The sequence below is a fragment of the Mauremys reevesii genome, linkage group 3, assembly GCF_016161935.1.
Source record: "Mauremys reevesii isolate NIE-2019 linkage group 3, ASM1616193v1, whole genome shotgun sequence".
Lineage (NCBI taxonomy): Eukaryota > Metazoa > Chordata > Testudines > Geoemydidae > Mauremys > Mauremys reevesii.
In genome coordinates, this window is record NC_052625.1 from 87,709,739 (window position 1) to 87,731,275 (window position 21,537).

The 21,537-nt window shown below is 43.0% G+C and overlaps 1 protein-coding gene across 7 annotated transcripts in view; it reads left to right on the forward strand.

The window, feature by feature from the left end:
• PDE10A (phosphodiesterase 10A) overlaps positions 1 to 21,537 on the forward strand; it is a 300,539-nt gene that overhangs the window by 211,718 nt on the left and 67,284 nt on the right. For 4 of the 7 annotated variants that reach the window (XM_039529760.1, XM_039529763.1, XM_039529765.1 and 1 more), the window contains 3 exons: positions 2,158 to 2,232; positions 16,703 to 16,843; positions 19,209 to 19,364. In XM_039529760.1, the coding sequence (XP_039385694.1) occupies positions 2,158 to 2,232; positions 16,703 to 16,843; positions 19,209 to 19,364 (372 nt within the window). The remainder of the gene's footprint in view (positions 1 to 2,157; positions 2,233 to 16,702; positions 16,844 to 19,208; positions 19,365 to 21,537) is intronic. The other 3 variants (XM_039529762.1, XM_039529764.1, XM_039529761.1) reach the window with 2 other exon arrangements.

The following is a 21,537-nucleotide window of genomic DNA, read 5'->3' on the forward strand; positions in this document are numbered from 1 at the left end:
GCCTAATCAAAACAGAGTAGAGCGGAAGAATTACTTCTCGTGTCTTGCTTACAACACTCCTGCTAATACATTCCAGAAGGATGTTTGCTTTTTTTGCAACAGCGTTACACCATTGATTCATATTTAGCTTGTGGTCCACTATGACCCCCAGATCCCTTTCCGCAGTACTCCTTCCTAGGCAGTCATTTCCCATTTTGTGCAATTGATTGTTCCTTCCTAAGTGGAGTACTTTGCATTTGTCCTTATTGAATTTCATCCTATTTACTTCAGACCATTTCTCCAGTTTGTCCAGATCATTTTGAATTTTAATCCTATCTTCCAAAGCACTTGCCACCCCTCCCAGCTTGGTATCATCCGCAAACTTTATAAGTGTCCTCTGTATGCCAGAGGTGAGCAAACTTTTTGGCCCGTAGGCCACATCTGGGTGGGGAAATCACATGCAGGGTCATGAGTGTAGAGCTGGGGCAGGGGGTTGGGGTGCGGGAGGGAGTGCATGGTGTGGGAGGGGTGCGGTGTGCAGGAAGGGGCTCAGGGCAAGGGGTTGGGGCACAGGAGGCGTCCGGGGTGTACAAGGGGGTTCAGAGCAGGGGGCTGGGGTGTAGAAGGGGGTCAGAGTGTGGGGAGTGGCTCAGGTTAGGGGCTTGGGGTGCACAAGGGGTGCGGACTGTGGCAGGAGGCTCAGGGCAGGGGGTTGGGGGCTCAGGGCACAGGGTTGGGGTGCAGGAGGGATGCGGCAGGGGGTTAGGGTGCGGGGTACAGGAGGGGTGCGGGATGCAGGCTCCGGCCTGGTACCGCTTACCTTGAGCAGCTCCAGGGTGGCAGCGGCGCACAGCGAGCTAAGACAGGCTCCCTGCCTGACCTGTCCCTGCATCACTCCCGGAAGCGGCTGGCACCATGTTCCTGCAGCCCCTTGGGGAGTGGGGGGAGGCAGAGGGCTCTGTGTGCTGCCCTCACTTGTAGGTACCTGCGGGTACCTCCCCCGAAGCTCCCATTGGCCGCAGTTCTTCCGGGGGTGGCAATCCCGTGGGACGGATCCAAAGCCCTGACAGGCCGGATCCAGCCCACAGGCCATAGTTTGCCCACCCCTGCTATATGCCATTATCTAAATCATTGATGAAGATATTGAACAGAACTGATCCATGCGGGACCCCACTCGTTATGCCCTTCCAGCATGACTGTGAACCACTGATAACTACTCTCTGGGAACGGTTTTCCAACCAGTTTTGCACCCACCTTATAGTAGCTCCATGTAGGTCGCATTTCCCTAGTTAGTTTATGAGAAGGTCATGCAAGACAGCATCAAATCCACCGGTAACGTGTGCTGTGACCCCATCTAAGGACTTACAAAGTCAGGATCAAGAGAAAAGTGAAGGCAATTGCTTTCTTAAGCTGGGGATTCCATTATGAATCCTTATTTGTACAATTTATAGTTGCTATAAAAGCTCACTGTGGGAATCTTGACATGCAAAGTTGATAGTCATAGAGCAACTTTTTGGTATGAGATTTCCAATAAATATCTTTTGGCCAATTTTAATGCATGAATTTATACACAGCAGAGAAGAAAGTTTCCTTGTTTCTGATACTTTAGAATCTAGGTTTACAAAGTGAGACCCAACAAATGATTACTTCATATCATGAAGATGTTTGTGCTTTTTATTTTTAATGTTGAAGGAACAGGAAAACAGCCTCATCATTGCAATTTTAAAACTGGCTTTAGTAAATTAGTCATAAATGCTTCCCACTCTCTTGGTTTTAGTGTGGATAGCCCTTTCTGTACTTGAAAATTGCATTTGAATATGGTGAAATGAATATGCCTTTTTAAAAAAATGACTGCATATTTGATTAATACAACAAAAAAGTTCTGAATTAGTCCGTCTGCTGTATTCTGCTTTGTGCATAATGCAGGTGTCACACTGGCTTCCAAAGAGGCATCTCACTAATGGAGAAAAGTCCTATATAATTTAACAGAACAAGATATCTTTCTGTAGGTGTTTTAACCCTCTTACAGAATTGAATAGGAAATTATATCCCTACTTTTGAATTTTATAAGATTGTTAAAACATATGTTAAATAGTTGTCACTCCTAATACAATTCCATAGGTTTTCAGAGTAATTTCTGTATAACCTTATTGGTTTTATCTCTATTAAATTCTACAGGACTTTTCCATAAAGGTATGTTGGAGTTGTGTGGTGATGCTATGTACCTGCAGCAGTTTCCTGCTGAGAAAAGAGGCAAGTAGATTGCCCCCAAGATCTCTGGAGTAGGATCTCTGAAGTGTCAGCCGCTACATCTGTTTAAAGTGTTCACTGTGCTTTTTCACACAAACCAGCAGCCTCTAGCAGATGTTAAAGGGAACATGGGCATTGGGTTGTCTAGAACTTCTGGCAGTGCTAACACTCCCTTCACGATGTGCTCAGGAAGTTCAAGCACCAGGATTCTGCTGCCTCCTACACTGTTCCCTGAAAGAGTGTAAAGGGCTTCTTGTGTCCTGTTTACCCCCCTGCTGCGCACACATTCCCTGTGCCCCTGTCCTAACTAGCCTGTGAAATGGTCTACTTACAAGTTTGTCTGATAGGCTGGTACAATTACAAATAAGACACTTTGGTCTTAAGGACACTAACATGCGTTTGAAAATACCAACTAATTGTGTTTACCTTGGATACTGGAACAGCCTTGTAAGCAAACGGCAATGGTTCTCAACTCTCAGGGAAAGACTTTTACCCTATTTGTTCCCTCCGTTTTATTACCCAAAACAGGGAATTACATACAGTTCATAACTGCAAAAGTTTTGGTCTTAATTGAGCATAGCATTTAATCATGTGTTTAACTTGAATGACTTAATTAAGTCCTATTGACTGCAGTGGAATTTACTCATGTTCCTAAGTACTATATTAAATAGGGATAGACTTAAGCACATGCTTCCAGTTTGGGGCCTGTGTGTGAATGTTCCCAAAACTTTTTGTTTTGTGTCACAACTACAATATTTATGTATTAATATATGAGCAGTTCCTGCAAATTCTTTCTCACTCATGTAGTTTTTATTCCTGTGAGTAATTCCGCACTGGTTAGTTATAATACTATACTCATGTGAATAAGGATGTGCAGGTTTGGGCCCATTTAGTTTTTGAAATATAATAGCAAGACCCTTACATTAGTTTCTATCTTATATTGTGAGCATTATCTATTTCCTGATGCTGTAAATTGCTATGCCAAACCAATCATCCTCCCTTCAGATGGTGATTCACAACAGCTTTATTGTAAAGAGAATTGTCAGAGGCCACAAGTATGTGCACATACTCTGCGCTTCAGGGTAAATGTAATAGAGTTATTATTCTAGAATTCCTACAGTATGTAGAAATTATTGTTCTAGCTAGATATGCAGCGCCATCTAGTGACTTTATGTAGAAGGAAGATTGTAGATATTAAGAACTCTGGAGTAATGACTAGTGATTGTAGTTGTCTCAGGGTATGTCTACACTACAAGAGTAGTTCGATTTAACTTAGGTCGAATTTGTGGATTCGACCTTATGAAGTCGAATTTGTGTATCCACACTAAGGACACTAATTCGACTTTGTGAGTCCACACTAACGGGGCAAGCGTCGACATTGGAAGCGGTGCATTCTGGGCAGCTATCCCACAGTTTCCGCAGTCCCCGCTTCCCATTGGAATGCTGGGTAGAGCCCCCAATGCCTGCTGGGGGAAAAATGTGTCGAGGGTGGTTTTGGGTAACTGTTGTCATTCAACCGTCACTCCCGCCCTCCCTCCCTGAAAGCGCCGGCGGGAAATCTGTTCGCGCTCTTTTCTGGTCAGTGACAGCGCGGACGCCACAGCACTGCGAGCATGGAGCCCGCTGCGATCATCGCTGCACTTATGGCCGTTGTCAACTCCTCGCACCTTATCGTCCACCTCTTCCACAGTCAGCTGCTGAGAAATCAGGCGAGGAGGCTCCGGCAGTGCGGTGAGGACATGAAGTGTCAGAGTGGCACAGACCTCTCACAAAGCACGGGACCCCACGCCGCGGAGATCATGGTGGCAATGGGTCACGTTCGTGCTATGGGACGGCGATTCTGGGCCCAGGAAACAAGCACGGACTGGTGGGACCGCATAGTGCTGCAGGTCTGGGATGAATCACAGTGGCTGCGAAACTTCAGGATGCGTAAGGGCACTTTCCTTGAACTGTGTGAGTTGCTGTCCCCTGCCCTGAAGCGCCAGGACATCCGGATGCGAGCAGCCCTGAGTGTGCAGAAGCGAGTGGCCATAGCCCTCTGGAAACTTGCCACGCCAGACAGCTACCGGTCAGTAGCGAACCACTTTGGCGTGGGCAAATCTACCATGGGGGTTGCTGTGATGCAAGTAGCCCACGCAATCGTTGACCTACTGCTCTCAAAGGTAGTGACCCTGGGAAACGTCCAGGTCGTCATAGATGGCTTCGCCGCGATGGGATTCCCAAACTGCGGTGGGGCTATAGATGGCACTCACATCCCTATCCTGGCACCAGCCCACCAGGCCAGCCAGTATATTAACCGAAAGGGCTACTTTTCAATGGTGCTGCAAGCACTGGTGGACCATAGGGGACGTTTTACCAACATCTACGTCGGGTGGCAGGGCAAGGTTCATGACGTGCGTGTTTTCAGGAACTGTGGTCTGTTTAGATGCCTGCAGGAAGGTAGTTTCTTCCCGGACCACAAAATAACTGTTGGGGATGTGGAGATGCCTACAGTGATCCTCGGGGACCCAGCCTACCTGCTAATGCCCTGGCTCATGAAGCCCTATACAGGCGCCCTGGACAGTGACAAGGAGCTCTTCAACTACCGGCTGAGCAAGTGCAGAATGGTGGTGGAGTGTGCTTTCGGACGTCTCAAGGGGAGATGGAGGAGCTTACTGACTCGCTCGGATCTCAGCGAAACCAATATCCCCATTGTTATTGCAGCTTGCTGTGTGCTCCACAATCTCTGTGAGAGCAAGGGGGAGACCTTTATGGCGGGATGGGAGGTTGAGGCAAATCGCCTGGCTGCTGATTACGCTCAGCCAGACACCCGTGCAATTAGAAGAGCCCAGCGGGAAGCACTGTGCATCCGGGAGGCTTTGAAAGCTAGGTTCCTCAGAGAGCAGGGTAACCTATGACTGTCCAGTCTCTTTACAGAGAAGCTGAACCTGCCCCTGTTTCAGTTACTATTGACTTTTTTCAGAGGTTACATACCCCGTTCACCAGGTTTCCCCCCTTCCAACAGACATTTAAAAATAAAGTTATTGGAACATTTTTAATTAACAAAGTTTTCTTTACTAACAAATTCGCGTTAAAGGGTTCAAACAGGGACGCAGACTGTGGTGGGTACGGTGTGCAGTGATGTACAGACCGCTTCTACACTCGAGGACTGACAGGCTCCTGCTCCTACAGCGGTCTCTGGGGGGAGGACGGTTACAGGAGGGTGTGCAGGAAGGAGTGGGTTTGCAGGAAGGGGTGAGGGTTGTGTGGGAAGGGTGAATAGGTGTAGGGGGATGGTGGCTCTGGCTGGGGCTCAGGGCATCGGAGAGGTTCATGGCTAGGGTGGAAGGGCATGGTAAGGGCAGCCTGCCTTGCCATTTGTGGATGCCAGGCGCTCGGACCCTGGGGCAGCATACACCTCCCAGACTGACCTGGGGCAGTAGACACCTCCCAGAGTGACCCGGGTGCCTAGTTACTGCACTCTGTGTGTGACCTGCTGTTGATCCTGCCCCCATGTCTGTACTCTGGTAATGGTGGCTGTCCTATGCAATTAACAAACCCCTATCTCCCCTTCACAAAAAATCTTCTGCAAAGAAACATGACGGAAACAGTAATGAACAGCAAACTATTTTTAATACTCAACTACACAGTTGGGGGATGAAACTGGGATTTTGGATTGGGTGAGCCAGGAAGGGAAGCAATTCTCATACTTTAGGGAATGAGAGCTGTTTGTTACATGAGCGCTCTGCTGAGGTGGAGTGACAGTTTTCACGGCCCCTAGCGCCCCTCCTTCTTGTGATTTTGGGTGAGGGGGGGCAGGACTTTGTGGCGGGGGAGGGCGGTTGCAGATACAGTTCAGGGGGGCTCTGTGCTCCTGCCTGCGGTCCTGCAGAACATCCACAAGGCGCCGGAGCGTGTCCGTTTGCTCCCTCATTAGTCCAAGCAGCGTTTGAGTCGCCTGCTGGTCTTCCTGCCGCCACCTGTCCTCCCGTTCCCTGTGTGAGTGCTGCTGCTGAGAGAGGGTCTCCCTCCACTGGCTCTGCTCTGGAGCAGGCCATCAGTTCAGCGAACATCTCGTCATGAGTCTTTTTCTTTCGCCGCCTAATCTGCGCCAGCCTCTGTGAGGGGGATGCCGGGGCAGTTCGGGAAACAGCCGCAGCTGTGTGATGGGGAAAAAGGAAGTGATTTCCTTGCAAAGATACATGTTTGCGAACACTGAACACAGTCTAGTCTGTTTCTGTGAACAAGACCATACACGGCACTTATCTCATGTGCTCTCAGGACAAGTTCGAATTTTCGGCATTCGCTTTCATTGCCTGGGGTCTTGCACTGGAGATCAGACAAGCAGGGCAGGACAGCAGAATCCGTGTAGCAGCCAGGCCTGGTAAGCCGTAAACTTTAGGCTGCTTAACAGTTAATGGATAGCAGTGCCCTCCTGCTGCAGGCAATCTGGAAAGCATAAAGTCTGACCCTGTTCCAGCCCCTCGCGGCTGTCCCCGGGAAAGATCCCTGTATGCTTTCCCTCTGCAGCCTCCACCACGTGGCTGTTAAACGACGGTCATTGTTATGCAAAGGAAAAGTCAAGCATTCACAATAGTAACATTACAGTAATTCCCCTAATTAGATGCAGCAGTCGCCGAGTGAGATCACCCTGAGGCGGGTCACGAAGAGAGACAGAGAGCGCATGCTGCGTGAATCCCTGCACAGACCAGGGCCCTATGCTGCCATGCTCGTCGAGGCAATGCTCCCACTGTACCTGAGGATAGCCTGGCGCGGAAGAGTGTGGTTCCACGGAGCACCCAATAAGGCACCTCTCCCCAGGAACCTCCTGCGGAGGCTTTTCGAGTACCTCTATGAGAGCTTTGTGGAACTCTCCCAAGAGGATTTCTGTTCTATCCCTATATGTATTGACCTTCTTTTCATATAGTTTTTATTCCTGTTTTTTAAAAAATAAATGTTTACATGTTTATAGCACTTACCGACTGATCCTTCCCCTGATTCAGAGTCCGGGTTAATGGCTGGGGAGGGTTGGTAGGGGATCTCTGTGAGGCTGATGAAGAGATCCTGGCTGTCGGGGAAAGCAGTATTGTAAGCGCTGTCGCCTGCCTCGTCCTCCACAAACCCTTCCTCATCTTCCCCATCCGCGAACATTGCCGAGAAACTGCCCGTCGACACTATCCCATCCTCAGAGTCCACGGTCACTGGTGGGGCAGTGGTGGCAGACCCACTGAGAATGGCATGCAGTGCCTCGTAGAAGCGGCATGTCTGGGGCTGGGCTCCGGAGCGTCCGTTTGCCGCTTTGATTTTTTGGTAGCCTTGTCTCAGGTCCTTGATTTTCACACGGTACTGCGTTGCATCCCGGCTGTATCCTCTGAGTGCCATGGCTTTGGAGACCTTCTCGTAGGTCTTTGCATTCCGTTTTTTGGAGCGCAGCTCCGAAAGCACAGACTCATCGCCCCACACAGCGATCAGATCCAAGACTTCCCGGTCAGTGCATGCTGGGGCCCTCTTTCTACTCTGAGATTGCATGGACCCCTCTGCTGGAGAGCTCTGCATCGTTGCCGGTGCTGCTGAGCTCGCCCCGATGTCCAACCAGGAATTGAGATTCAAACTGGCCAGACAGGAAAAGGAATTCAAATTTTCCCGGGGCTTTTCCTGTATGGCTGATCAGAACATCTGAGCTCGGACTGCTGTCCAGAGCGTCAGCACTGTGGGATAGCTCCCGGAGCTACTAAGGTCGATTTCCGTCCACACATAGGCTAACTCGACATAGCCATGTCGAATTTAGCGCTACTCCCCTCGTCGGGGTGGAGTACCGAATTCGAACTAAAGAGCCCTCTAGGTCGAACTAATTAGCTTCCTGGTGTGGACGGTTGCACGGTTAAATCGAATTAACGCTGCTAAATTCGACATAAACTCCTAGTGTAGACCAGGCCTCAGTTTTTGGATGGCCAAATGGAGACAGCTTAAAGGCCACTGATTTTTGTGAAAGTATAGAGCACCCATTCTCTGAAAATCAATCACTTTAAGGTATCTCAAGTTGGTAGCTCCCAAAATCACTAAAATTATTTCTGCCATTATACATCCTTTGTATATGTAGAGAGAAAAATCTTTGTTTCTTCCATATTTGTCAGTGTCCATTGCACTGCCCAATAGCAAAGTCTCCAGAAATTAAATACATTTAGAAATGGTAGCCTCCATCTTAAAAACAAACTAACTCAGAAAATATACCAACTACTTTGGAATTTTAGCACATGACTTTTAATTATGAGATAAGTTAGCATTCCCATCATTCAGCTTCCGCATTCTTAAGTGATTAGTTTATCATAGGCCCCCAAAATTATCAGCTATGTTACAAATTGTTTTACAGTGTACACATATGTTGTCTTCGCTTCAGTTTTCTAACATTATATCTGTTTTTCCAGCATACTAAATACTGTATTATAGAAAAATGCAGAGCTCTTCAGTTAAATCATGAGTTATCAATGTTTCTGTAAAAATGCAAGAAGTTATTGTTTGTTCTTTTCCCCCCTGGCTGACTTCTCCTAGCAGTGGGATTGCTGGCAATTGTGTTCAAACACAGAATACAGTTGGCTTTAACTGTGGGAGATTTTTAGAGCTATAGCATCTGGCTGGTTCTTCAACTTGGGCATTTTACAATTCCAACCTTTTCTGCTGGGGATACTTTTCTATTAATTTGGTTTATTGTATTGGTCATCATTTCTATTGGGCTTAGTTTTGTTCATTTAAGAATATGATTTTAAGGCACAGTCCTTGATATATATTTGCTAAGAATTTTTATCGTACAAGAGTTTGAATATGCTCTTATATGTTGGGCTGCCATGTCCTTTAACAAAAAAACAAACAAAACAAACCACTCTGCCTCTATTACCAAATGGAAGAGAATATGAGATGCAGATATGCTTAAGCTCACTTAATATCAATTTGCTTAATATAGAATTCTCTTGAATGGAAATGTCTTTTCTAGACATCAAAGTATACAACAATAATTTAGCACTGATGTGTCCATTTAATATCAATTGAATGTTAAATAATTTTCCATTCAGCATTGTTTTGGACCCATTCTTTCTTCCATTGAAATGAGCTACAAAACTCTCTGTGAATGAAATAGAGGCAAGATCACATCCCTTGTAATAAAAAAAAAAATCCAAAATTTTTTATTTGAATGCTTATAACGTGTGTACTTACTTTAACCCTAAACTCATTCTAACTGCAAAATCTGGCTTCTGTCTTTGTGAAATAAAAATCCGAAGTGTTCTAAAAATCTGTTTGTTATTGTTATTGCTTAACAGAGCAGGAGTATTTTTTTTTAAAAGAAAAAGAGCAACTGAATGGCTCACTAGTTGTTAATGACTCAGGTCTCTTGTTCAAATGCAGCCCAAGGAAACTTTTTATCATCTGATGACTGCTTATGTAAAATGTATTTGGCGATTTACCAGGTTCCCAATTGCTACAGCACAGCAACCACAATAAGAGCTGGCATGAATTGGCTCCTTTATTATCAGTCTCATCTGAAAGGCCAGTGACTGACTGAGCCCGTGGACTGAAGTTCCCCCTTAGCCTTAGAAGTGGATCTTCCAGGAGATGGTTGAGGAACACTGGTAGCACAGTGTGGGGAAACTTAGACTACTGCTACTCATGCTGTATGATTTCTGTTGATAGACAGAGGGCTTTGGTCTCAGGGGTTCTCAATCTAGCACTTCAATCAAACACTAAAATCACACTTAAAATATCCAACAAATCAGTTTTGCTACAGTAACAGGTACCTGAGAATATTGTCCAGTTGATGAAATTCTTCCAAAATTCATTATAACATGCATCACTCCTCATTATGGTAAACCATAAAACTTGTTAATATATTAGTGTCATGGTGATGATATTATGATAGTAGAGGTGGTGTATATGTAGCGTACATAAGAAGTTGAGTGGCAGTTGTGTGGGTTTTTTTTTTTCCCACTACCAGTGAAAGTTGTTAGGGTTTCTTTTTAGCAACTCTTATTTTGTGAGACTCAGAATATGACCAGTGCAGATTTGAGGCCAAAATTTAGCATACTGTTTTAACAAATTATTATAGTGCTAAACTTGGTTTAAATTGGTTTGGTCAATGTTATTTTATAGGCAGCAAAACAAAATAAAAAACCATCCCCGCACAGCAAAAAATGCAACCAACCAAACAATAACAGCAGCAAAGGTAGTGGGTTGGGTAGCTGTAGATACTTTTTTACAGTCCTGTAACTAAAAATGTATTTCTTTATCAACTAAAATTTTACAGGCCTTCAATCCTTAATATGAATCCTGGTACATTGAAATGCTTCAGAATTCATAAATAATGACTGAGCTATTTGAGTTTGAAAAGTGATCACTATGCATAGTTATACAATTCAACCAAGATTAATGAGATTTTTTTGTTTTTGTTCATGGATGATAAACACTAATGTAAGTCTAAAAAACTGACACTAGAGGGAACTTTGTAGAAAAATACTTCACCTCTTTGTTTGCAAATCTCTTAACTTTTTAGTTCTGACAGAGAAGGGAGTAAGGGAGTTTCCAGTACACTCTGGGGGCCTCTGCAGGAGGGTCAACAGTGAGAGTCTTGGGTCCTTCTAACTAGCCACAGTTAATTGAGGGAGAAGTCTGTCACCAAACAGACCTTGCTGAAAGAAGGGGGAATAAAGGTCTGTCAACCTTTGCCACTGTCCTACCTGAGTGAAGAGATTTTGTTGCTGCCTCTGGAAGAGGGAATAACAGATCAAGATAGGGAAGAGCAGAGGGCTGTTGAGTGGGATGGAAGGAGCTCTTACTCTCTAGGACACAGGATTGGAATTTCAAGCAAGCTTCCAGAGTTTCAAAATCAAATTGATTCTCCCATCCTTTTGATGTTTACCCATTAATAGAGATGTCTCAGTTTATTGGCCTTGACGACACAGTGGAAGGCCCGTGAATGGGATGGAGCATCCTTTATTACGAGATTTTTGTTAGTTTTGCTTTGCTTTGTTGGGTTTTTTTGAGGAGGAAAGGGGGTTGGAGGTTGCCTCTGAGAAGAGAGAGATTTGTGTGTGTAGGGTTTTTATATTTGGTGTTGGACATGCCCCTGGAGTTATGTGGAAGAGCACATTTAATACATCTAATTAATTACTTAATAAAATAGTGATACCATTGCTTTGCTGAATTGAGTTTCACATATGTTCAGCTGTCATCTTGGGGAACCAGATACATTTGGGCGGTGGGGGGAAGGGGGTCAGGAGATTGGTTTGAAACAAACTGTTAGCTTTAAAGTCTGCAAGAGGTCATCTTGGCTTGTCAGTGTCCCATTAATGCAATTTTCATTCATATTCCCACATGTCATATTACATCATTCTTACTCCCATCTTTGTGTGTTTCATGGACCATCTGCATTTTTGGAAACTGTACAATGTCAAGTATACTCTCAGTGCTAAACAAATAATACTATTAACACATGCCAATAATCATAGTCCTATGTTTTTCTAAATCTTCAGCCCTTCTTTCCCTTAGAAGGGTACAAATTAACAAACAAAACATTTAGAAAGAAAGAAATGTGCATGTAGGTTTATTAGGTTATTTGATTTTTTAAAAAACAAATAAATTGGGGTAGTGGGGTGGGGAGTGAACTGCTTTTTCTGTGTGCTCTGGTTTCCTGAGTTTTATTAAGATTCATTTCTATTTGGATCCCAAGACACCTACTTTCTGTCTGTTGCATAAAATATTCTTCTTGCTTTTATTCAAATAAGCTTAATAACATCAAACTTGGATTAAGTTTTAAGTCTCATGAAAGGCAGGTAGCCATGTAAATGTAAAATTCCTAATTGAATATAATAATGTATATGCATGCCATCAGATTATAAGAATGTAATTGAAAACAGAATAAAAATGCTTTTCTATTCTGGCAGTGTTTTGCAAGCTTATATGGGTTTATCCAATATATTGAAAGGGAGATTTCTGCTGGATTCTTAAATTTGCTCTCTCAGTACATATAAGAAACTATGCTTGTATAGCAAAAAATCTGACTTGAACAGTTCCCTTGTCCCTTCAAGAGGCCAAACTTAAAAAGAAGTTGTGAATTTATATGGGTTCAGTGCATAATGTCTCAGATTAGACTTAAGTGAATGAGCGCCAGACCTCAGTATTGCACCTGCCTCTACTAGGTGCAGCAGAAGAAAATGGTTGTCTTGTGTATGGTCACTAGCACTTTCCTGTCCAAAGAAGTGTTGTTTCTTCAGATCATGTAAGTAGTATGGAATACAACATGGTGGAATCTATCAGAGCTAAAGGACGATTTATGTATTTATTTATTTATTTATTTATTTTCTTTTTTTTATTTCTAAGATAATTTGGTTTCCATCACTGTGAGAATATCAGGCTGATATCACAAGTTACTGAAGGTCTGTATCTACAAAAGAGATACAGCTTCTCCTCACTACCTCCATCAATGTGCCTCAGTCCTGATCTAGAGGGAGCACAGCATCCAGGCCCATTCTGTACTAAGGGCATGTCTATTCAGAGATCTAGTGAACAGCAAGCCGGGATCAGGGCTGGCTCTAGATTTTTTGCTGTGCCAAGCAAAAAAACAAACAAACAAACCTCCAAGAGCACAACTGTCAAAGCAAAAGAAAAAAAAAAAACCCCTCCCGGAATGCCGCCCCAAGTACATGCTTGGTTTGCTGGTGCCTAGAGCTGCCATGTACTATGTGGCAATGAGTACCCTGCTACCATGAACTAAAAGTTCCATAGTGTGATTTGACATACCACTATTTGTTTCAGTATTTTTTGATGTCACTCTGATACTTTAACTGCCATGAGAGCTAAAAGTTAGAAACAGTAGGTCAAAGCGCACTATGGAACTTTTAGTGCATAGCAGGCTAGTGCACTGTAGATTCACAGTCTGGCTTGCCCTGTCCAAAGTCTCTGCAGTGACAAGCCCTTAACCTCTCTTCTAACACCGTCAACAATCATTCTAGTGGTATTTATGTGATCTGGATACAAGACTACCATCTAATTTAATGTAGGCCCCTGCAAACAGATGGCATTTACTTTTATAACACCCACCCAGAGACACAAGTGAAAGTTTACATATCCTCTGATCCAATCCCCTTCCCAGTTTTCATTCCTTCCTCCTACTCTGCTTGAGTTCTGCATGCCCTTCTGCTCCTCTGGCTTGACCATTCATCTCACCTTCCCAACCATTTCTTTGTCCCCGTTTGCGTAGTCAAAACCTCCACCTGACAAAACATTTAATACATGAAAAAATCCACAAGATGCATTAAGCACCACCAAAGTCAGCTCATGATTCTGTATTTGTAGCCGTTGTCCTTCTGGCGCCTTGCTACTCCTTGTCTTTGTGTTTTGTACCCATGTCATATCGACTTAGATTGTGAACTCCTTCAGGATAGGGACCTGTCTTTTTGGTGTTTTAATAACATGCTTAGCACAGTTTGGGTGCTGTAAAACAAACAACAATCAGATATAACTCAAGAACCTACCAAATGAGGAATCAGTTGGCTGGGATTACTCATGGTGGTAAATCCTGTGTCTGGTAGTGTTTCCAGGATCAGCCCCTGAGATTATGAGATCTACTGGGATTTGCTGCTGCTTTGTCTACAAAGGGTCATTCATATCTAAGGCACTGTAATATTTAAATAATAACAAAATTACTGTTAATCCCCTGATTCAACCTTATGTCCAGACTGAAACCATTTTAGGAAAATAAAAGGGCCTCAGAAAGAAGGTGGTGTTTTTGTTCTGGCTTTCAAGGTGATGCTCTGTTCTGAACAGTTGGATTCTCTCATAGCGGAAGAGTACATGCAGTATCACTTTCCACTGTTGGCAAAGGAATCTTTAGGTTTGAATACCTAGGATATAGACACATTCATTAATATTAATTATCCTTAAAAATAATGTGTGTGATAGTATTTGAATCTTGGGAAATTTAATCCCTATAATAGACTTAATGAAAGCAGCATCTGATGGTAAAATTAATCAGTGCGATCATATGACTGCATATGTGTCTAGACAGTTAAGACTTTCTGATGCCTAATGAAAAAGCTTGTAATACATTCTGTTCGGAGAAATCGTTCCCTAAATATTCTATATTTTCTGATTTTTGTTTCCATAATTTTTGTTAATAGGGACATTTTGCATGAATAAAGATCTTTCATCCTTAGTATATTTCCTGTCTATTTCTTACCAAAAATCATAATGCTAATTAGCATTACTGTTACTTACTGTATGGAAATCCTGCATTCTATTATTGATTAAAACAGTTTTATTTAATTTTGCTATTGAAATAAATCAAACCATTTGGACTAATGGTTTCAGCACCAAACTAATAATAAGCCACCCCTTGCCTATTTGAAAAGAGTGTCTTCAAAAAGTGATTTTGGTTTTATTAATGAAAAGAATGTATAAAAAAGGAGGAGGGAAAAGGATGGTCCAGTGGCTAGAGCACTAGGCTTCAGACTTGGGAAGCCAGAATGTGTTTCCATGCTCTGCCACAGACTTCCTGTGTGACTGGGAAGTCACCTAGCCTCTCTGTGTCTCCATTCCCCATTTGTAGAATGAGTGTGATAGTACTGCCCTACCTCACTGCGGGTGGTTGTGATGGGTATCAGGGGCCATATAATTACCTAAAGTAGATAAAGATAAGGGCATGAAATCCTGGCCCCTTGAAGTCAATGGATATTTTGCTATTGATTTCAGTAGAGCCAGGATTTCACTTAAGATTTGAAATATCATTCTGGTTCCTGTGCATATAACTGTCTTATATTACTGTTATACTGACAATCACTAACATGTTGCTTTGTTGTTTTGCCATTCAACTTTGGATGTCTGATTATTTGAGAAGTAAAAAGAAATTATTTTAAAGGGGAAGTGGTTAGGAGCAGGGAAGAGAAAATAACACTCTGACAGTAGAGAACGCTATATTTGTGGACTTATTTTTACTAACAAGCAAAGAGGAAATTAAGTTGAATGGTCCTGCTTTCTAGAAATACAACTTAAATAATTATTTAACCCATTAATCACAATTTTAGCTAATTTTCTTGCTGATACGCATGATTCTCTCAGTATTTCAGCCACTAGTGGCAGCCTGTCAGATGCTTTTGAGTGACCAAGCAAACCTTCAAATCGTACAGCTAGTACAGTGTCAACTGGCTAGTGAAGAAAGCCAAATAGCTCGGAAGTAGTGACCAACAAAAAACAGTAACTCAAACAGCACTGTCATTGCAATAACAAACAGGCAAATAGTACTAAAATTGTGGGCCAGTTCCTTATTGAAGATAATGGTGCTACTTTGATTCATTGCAGGCCGGGAAATTGTTTCATGCATCTAGCAATAAATACCTTACAGAAAGCCATAACTACTTCCATAGACTCATGAAATGGAAGATGGTGATCATCTAGTCCATTTGCCTTACAGCATGTGATTATTCCTTGCAATATGTAGTTGATCCTAAAATCCTTGTGAACACGACTCTCCTAGACTCCCAATGGGAGATGGGCACCCGGAGGGCTGGCAGGTTAGCCTCTGTGTATGCTTGTGGTTGTGTTCAATCTATTTATTTTTTGTAATTTAATGTTTGATTTTAATAATAAAGAGGAAAAATATAGATGTTCTAGTTTAGTCTCCCTTAGGCCTTGATGCTGCAGTTGGATCTATGTAGCCAGCAGCTTTTTCCTGTGCTGACCCCATTTACTTTACTAATGCTACCTTGGTTTATACTTCAGCTTTATAAAAAAAAGAAAAAAAGTCATTGTTTTGTGGAAGGCTTTCATAAAGTGAAAGTTGTCATAACTAATTCTGAGTCTCCAGCAACATAATCAGCTCGGATTGATCTCGAGTAGCAAAGCCAGCAAATCAGAGTGCATGCAGGGGGCACGTTCATACTTGCTCAGAGGCCCCACTGTCGTCAGTTGTGCTCCACATTGGTTCAAATATCGATCTGCCTGGATACAATTGCAGGTTCAGGCCCAAAGCCACCTGACCATGGAGACAGAGGTCGGGAAGTAACGGGAAAGAGAAATTAGAACGTGGAGTTATCCGTGTTTGTTAAAACTTTTCTATGAAAAGATGGAAGTAAATGTATCCTTGACAAAAGAGTAGTTTTCTGTTATCTGGTCACTTACTGCTCTGGAGTTCTATACAATACATAATGTATTCAAAAGGGCAGAATCGATTTCTGATGTAAGTGAGCACAGCTGATACTGACTACAATAGGTCTTGTATCCATGTATGCCAGGGATGAATTTGCTATTATCTCTTGATGAAGTTGTTAACAGAATTAAGCTGAGTCCATCAGTCCACCTCAGTTTCATTGTCGTCATCTTAAAAATGGATCTACCTAAATTATTTTAATTTATCCTTTTAATTCTTCTTATTATTTATTGTACATAATAACACAAATTACTGTGCAAGTACAGTGAAACTTTCTAATGGCATTTTCTTTCTTCTTCTGATTAGAGCCTCTGTGTGTTCACACCTCCGGGAGCTAAGGAAGGACAACCACAGCTCATTCCTGCAGGGCCCATTGCACTTGGCACCACAATATCTGCATATGTAGCCAAATATAGAAAAACTTTGTTAGTAGAAGATATTCTGGGGGTAAATTACTTTCTCTTTTTAAAGAGATACATACATTTTTTCCCCAAAAAATGTATTACTGTTGAAATGTAAACTGGATTATTCATATAGTAAATAATTTACATTGCTACTAGTAGTGTCTGACCAAAAGCATGAATTCTCTATGTCTGGATTAGTTTAATAACAACTCTTCCCTATATATATATTTTTTACTTTTACAAATGTTACACATTTTTTAAAAAATAACTTTTTTGTGCCAGATGAGGGAAATAACACTGCTGTGCAATAAAAATCCATGGGGGAAAAAAGCATGATCAGCCAAAAATTCCCTTCCTAGCCCTCAGAACAGGCAGTATGCCAAGCCCGACTGCTAAAGTGACTGGCACTCTATTAACTTGCACATAGCCAACCAAATTTTGATTTAATACATGACACTACTTGCATTACTTTAAAATGTTCTCAGTAGTTTTCAGTGACTACCTTAATGTTTTATATATGTATATTTCATATTCATAATCAAATTCTAGAGTTTTTGTGGGGGAAAATGTATGAATGATATCTTCTGGTTTACACTCTCACCAGAGCACCAGTATAGCATGGCAGCTTTTCTCTTATCAAATAGCTCTTTATTTGCAAAGATTGTGCATATCCATATGTGCCGACTCATTCACTTTTGGCTCAGAAGAAATCTTTTCTATTTAGTGTATGTTCTTCTGGAATTCAGGCTCTCCATCTCAGCAGAGTGTAAGCAGTGTTACGGTGGCCTGTGGGTTGGATTTGGGAAAAGTGCAAGGTCTGTTTCCACTGGGCCTGTTTTCCTCTCCTTCCAGACCCCTTATTCTTGTTTGCTTTTCTACAAGGGGGTTATTGACCGTGGTGAATGGGTTCCAGAGGCTTTGGGAGTGTTTCAACAAGGGGAAGCAGCAGGCCCTTATACACTGACTTGCATGATCCCTCTCCATGCAAGCAGGCACTAAAAGAGTCTGCCAGTGGAAGTAGGATCCTCCTGGTATGTTCCTTGCTGACAGCCTGAAGTTCTCCACATTCTCCTTCCTTTGGGGTTGCCTGAGGGAGGGATTATTTACCATTGGCTTGAGTGACAATTGTTTTCAGGCGATGGGTGACATTCAGATTGATCCTCGCTGTCATGCTAATCGGGAAACTGATCACCTTATTTGGGGTGAGGAAGGCATTTTTTTTTCCACTACAGCACATTCGCCAAGCTAGGAGGGGTGTTCTCCTTTCCCTGGAGCACACTGCAAGGATCATCTGTTCAGAGTAGAGGATTAAAGGGCTAGTGCTCAAGAGTGTGGGCCCACAGTTACAACTCGGGATTAGTTATAACCCCAGTAAAAAATAACATATGGGCAATTTTTCTATTCATGATAAGTTCCCTTTCATGGGGCATTTAGTCTGTAAAGCCTGGGGCAATCTTATTAATGGCACAGCTTGGTAGACTGGACCCCTTTGTGGTAGCAGTTCGTTGTCATGACATTCTTTCCTGTAACTTTTGCACAAGTTTCAGAACAGGTATACTAAGGATGGGTGGTAAAGCACAATAAGATATGGAGAAGAGCCTTTCTGTCTTGCATAGGTGTAGAGAGAAAACACTTGTTCTCAGTACTGGCATAGTTTGGGAATTGTTAGTGCAGATTTGTGTCTCCATGGGGCCTTTGGCACCTAGTGAGTGCCTTAGGCTTTGATTACTTACTTCCACAGAGGCTATTGCCTGCTTGGTAACCCTGTGGTTTGAGTTGCTGCAATTCAATTCAGAGGCTATGTCTACACTACTGCAGAATCGACGCTGCTGCAATCAATGCACTGGGGATCGATTTAGCGGGTCTAGTGAAGAGTGCTCTCCCATCGACTCCAGTGCTGCACCGGAACGAGAGGAATCAGGGAAGATGAAAGGAGAGTGTCTCCCATCGACCCAGCGCAGTGTAGACACAGCAGTAAGTCGACCTAAGCTACGTCGACTCCAGCTACATTATTCACCTAGCTGGAGTAGCATAACTTAGGGCGACTTACCGCAGTAGTGTAGACATAGCCGCAGTTACCAGTGTATTTAGTTTTCTTTCTACCATTGTCCAGACTAGTCTCAGCAATAAAATACTGTTTCTGCTGAGCGTGAGGGTAAAAGAGTTGTACTTAAAAAAAAAAAAAATACAAAACTTGCATCTGTTACTATAACTGACTCTAACTTTGGATAAGGTCATTTCTATTTGTAAAATAAGTATGGAGAGATATTTTTGATTGAATTCTTGAATGCGAAGGGTTTAGCTGTTTGTGCTAAGTGGTTCAGCCAGCTGAGAGAGAAATGTTAATTTATTGTTTATATTAATGTTATAATACTTACATTTGATGAAACGTTGTTTGCACTTTTTAGGATGAACGATTTCCCAAAGGTACTGGACTGGAATCAGGGACTCGTATCCAATCTGTTCTTTGTTTGCCGATTGTCACTGCAATTGGTGATTTGATTGGTATCCTGGAGCTTTATCGGCATTGGGGCAAAGAAGCCTTCCATCTCAGTCACCAGGAGGTAAGGCCTAAAATGCTGCAACTGTTTTATTTTAAATTTCCCTCTTCAAGGTGATGCCAGCTACTTCTGACCCCAGACTTGTTTCTTTCCTCAGTTTGTTTTGATATTTTTTGTAATTGAGCCTTGTTACATACTTGGAGAGTGGGCTTTATAAGGCTGGTTGATGCTCATTGGTATTCTGAGTGGGAAGATTCATTTAATACGTACAAAATTCTCTAATTGTTTTGTTCCATCTTGTGGAAATAATTTCAAGCATATAGTTATCAATTGTTTATTGATTATGAATTTTAAAATAATAGATTTTATAGATGTTGTCAACACCTTTTATGGAAGGGTGGATCAGCGAAAGCTCAGCCTATTACAAGTGCATGAAATAGTGTTACAGAATGCCACTGCTCCTGTTTAAAAGGACTTTACCAAGTTACCCAGAGCTCAAGTGGTCAGCTTTTACAAAGCATTTATTCTTTGAGTACTGTGCTTACGGGTGCTCCCTTTCAAGTGTGCATGTATTACATGCATCTTTGATCAGAGATGTTTTGTTGCAGTGCCTGTTCAGGGTCCTCCCCCACCTCCTTTTGGGAGGTTTTCCCTCCAGGTGAGGGAGTATGCCAGGATCACGAAGATTCATGTTTTGCCTCACCTACCAATAGGCTATCCTGGTCAGCAGCAGACATTCCTGGTGCATTCCTTATCTGGGGGCATGCACATTCCTCAGAAATGCAATTTCTGTTCAGCCCTTCAGAGCTGAGGTGTAGTGCTATTCGAGGTGTGGTGGCTGAGTGATTAAGGTCCTTGACTACAATCCTGAAGGTTAGAGGTTTGAATCTTACTCAGTCTCCCACAGAAAAGCCACCTCCAGTACACATAGATCAAATACTCATTTTGCCCCATCGGGTTAGGGCAGTCAAAGGCCGTTGGACATGATGATGGCCACATCACTTCCTTATGTACTGTTGGCTATGAAATTGACATGCCTTAACTGCATCAGTCCTGTGGCTTGGAAAACTGAGAGATTAGACTGCAATTCTTTATCATAGAGAGCTCTCTTCACCCGGCCTCAGACCCAGGTTATGAGTCTCCAAGTGAACAGAGTACTCTTTCTACCATGACACCACATTCTGGGAATGCCTTTCAGAAAATGAGTTTTACCTCTCCTCACAAAGAGCCTGTTTCAAAAAGATCTTGGTTTTCTCACAAGTTGACCATGTCCAAGTCAGGTTCTGGGCTGGGTACTATTTGAGGCTCCATGCTCCTCCTGTACCAATAAGGCTTTTAAGACTCTGAGTTCCTCTAGGAGCCCTGATTCCAAGTGTGCATTGGTACCTAAACCATTTTTGGTACCATCAAAACACAATCAGGGCAGCAGAGAGAAACAGCTTGCTTCTAGCAAGATGGTACCGATGGACCTTCATAGGTACCTCTGGTACCTACTCCTCTCTCAGTACCGCTAACCCACACGGTCTTGCAGGAGTTTAGGTATTCCAACTACCTGTTAGTTTCAGATGATCCTGAGTCTCCCCTCCCCTGATGAGTACTGAGCATTTATTGGTGCCAGGTTTGACACAGCTGCTGGAATTACATGTCTCCTTGGGATCACCTGACTCACCACTTGAACTTGGAGGTTATAAGATCAGGTTACTGCATTCATTTTACCTGCATCTCCTACCTCACCCCTTTTCCCTGTCCATTTTCAAGGATCCCTCTTACAAATACTTGAGACAGGAAATTGGTTCCCTTTTATGCTTAGGAGCCATAGAAGCAGTTCCTGCTCAGCACAGGGAGAAGGGATTTTACTCCCAAGTATTCTCTGGTCCCATAGAAGAATGGAGAGTGGAGACCTATTCTAGAGCTAAGACTTGAGAACATCTTAGTGAAAGCACAGAAATTTGGGATGGGGACCCTTGCAGCTAAAAAGTCCATCATTGGATCCCGGTGAATGGTTTTTGGCCCTTGACCTTCAGGATGCATGTTTTCATATCACGATTCACCCATCTCACAACAAGATTCTTTTGGTTTCTGGTCAGCCGAGACCACTTCCAGTGTTGGGTACTTCCATTCAGCCTTTTCTCTGCTCCAAGAGTATTCTCAACAGTATTGGCAGTGGTTGCTGCCTGTCTGTGTTGGAGGGTGATGATAGTTTTTCCATACCTCAACAATTGGCTGCTCAAAGGCT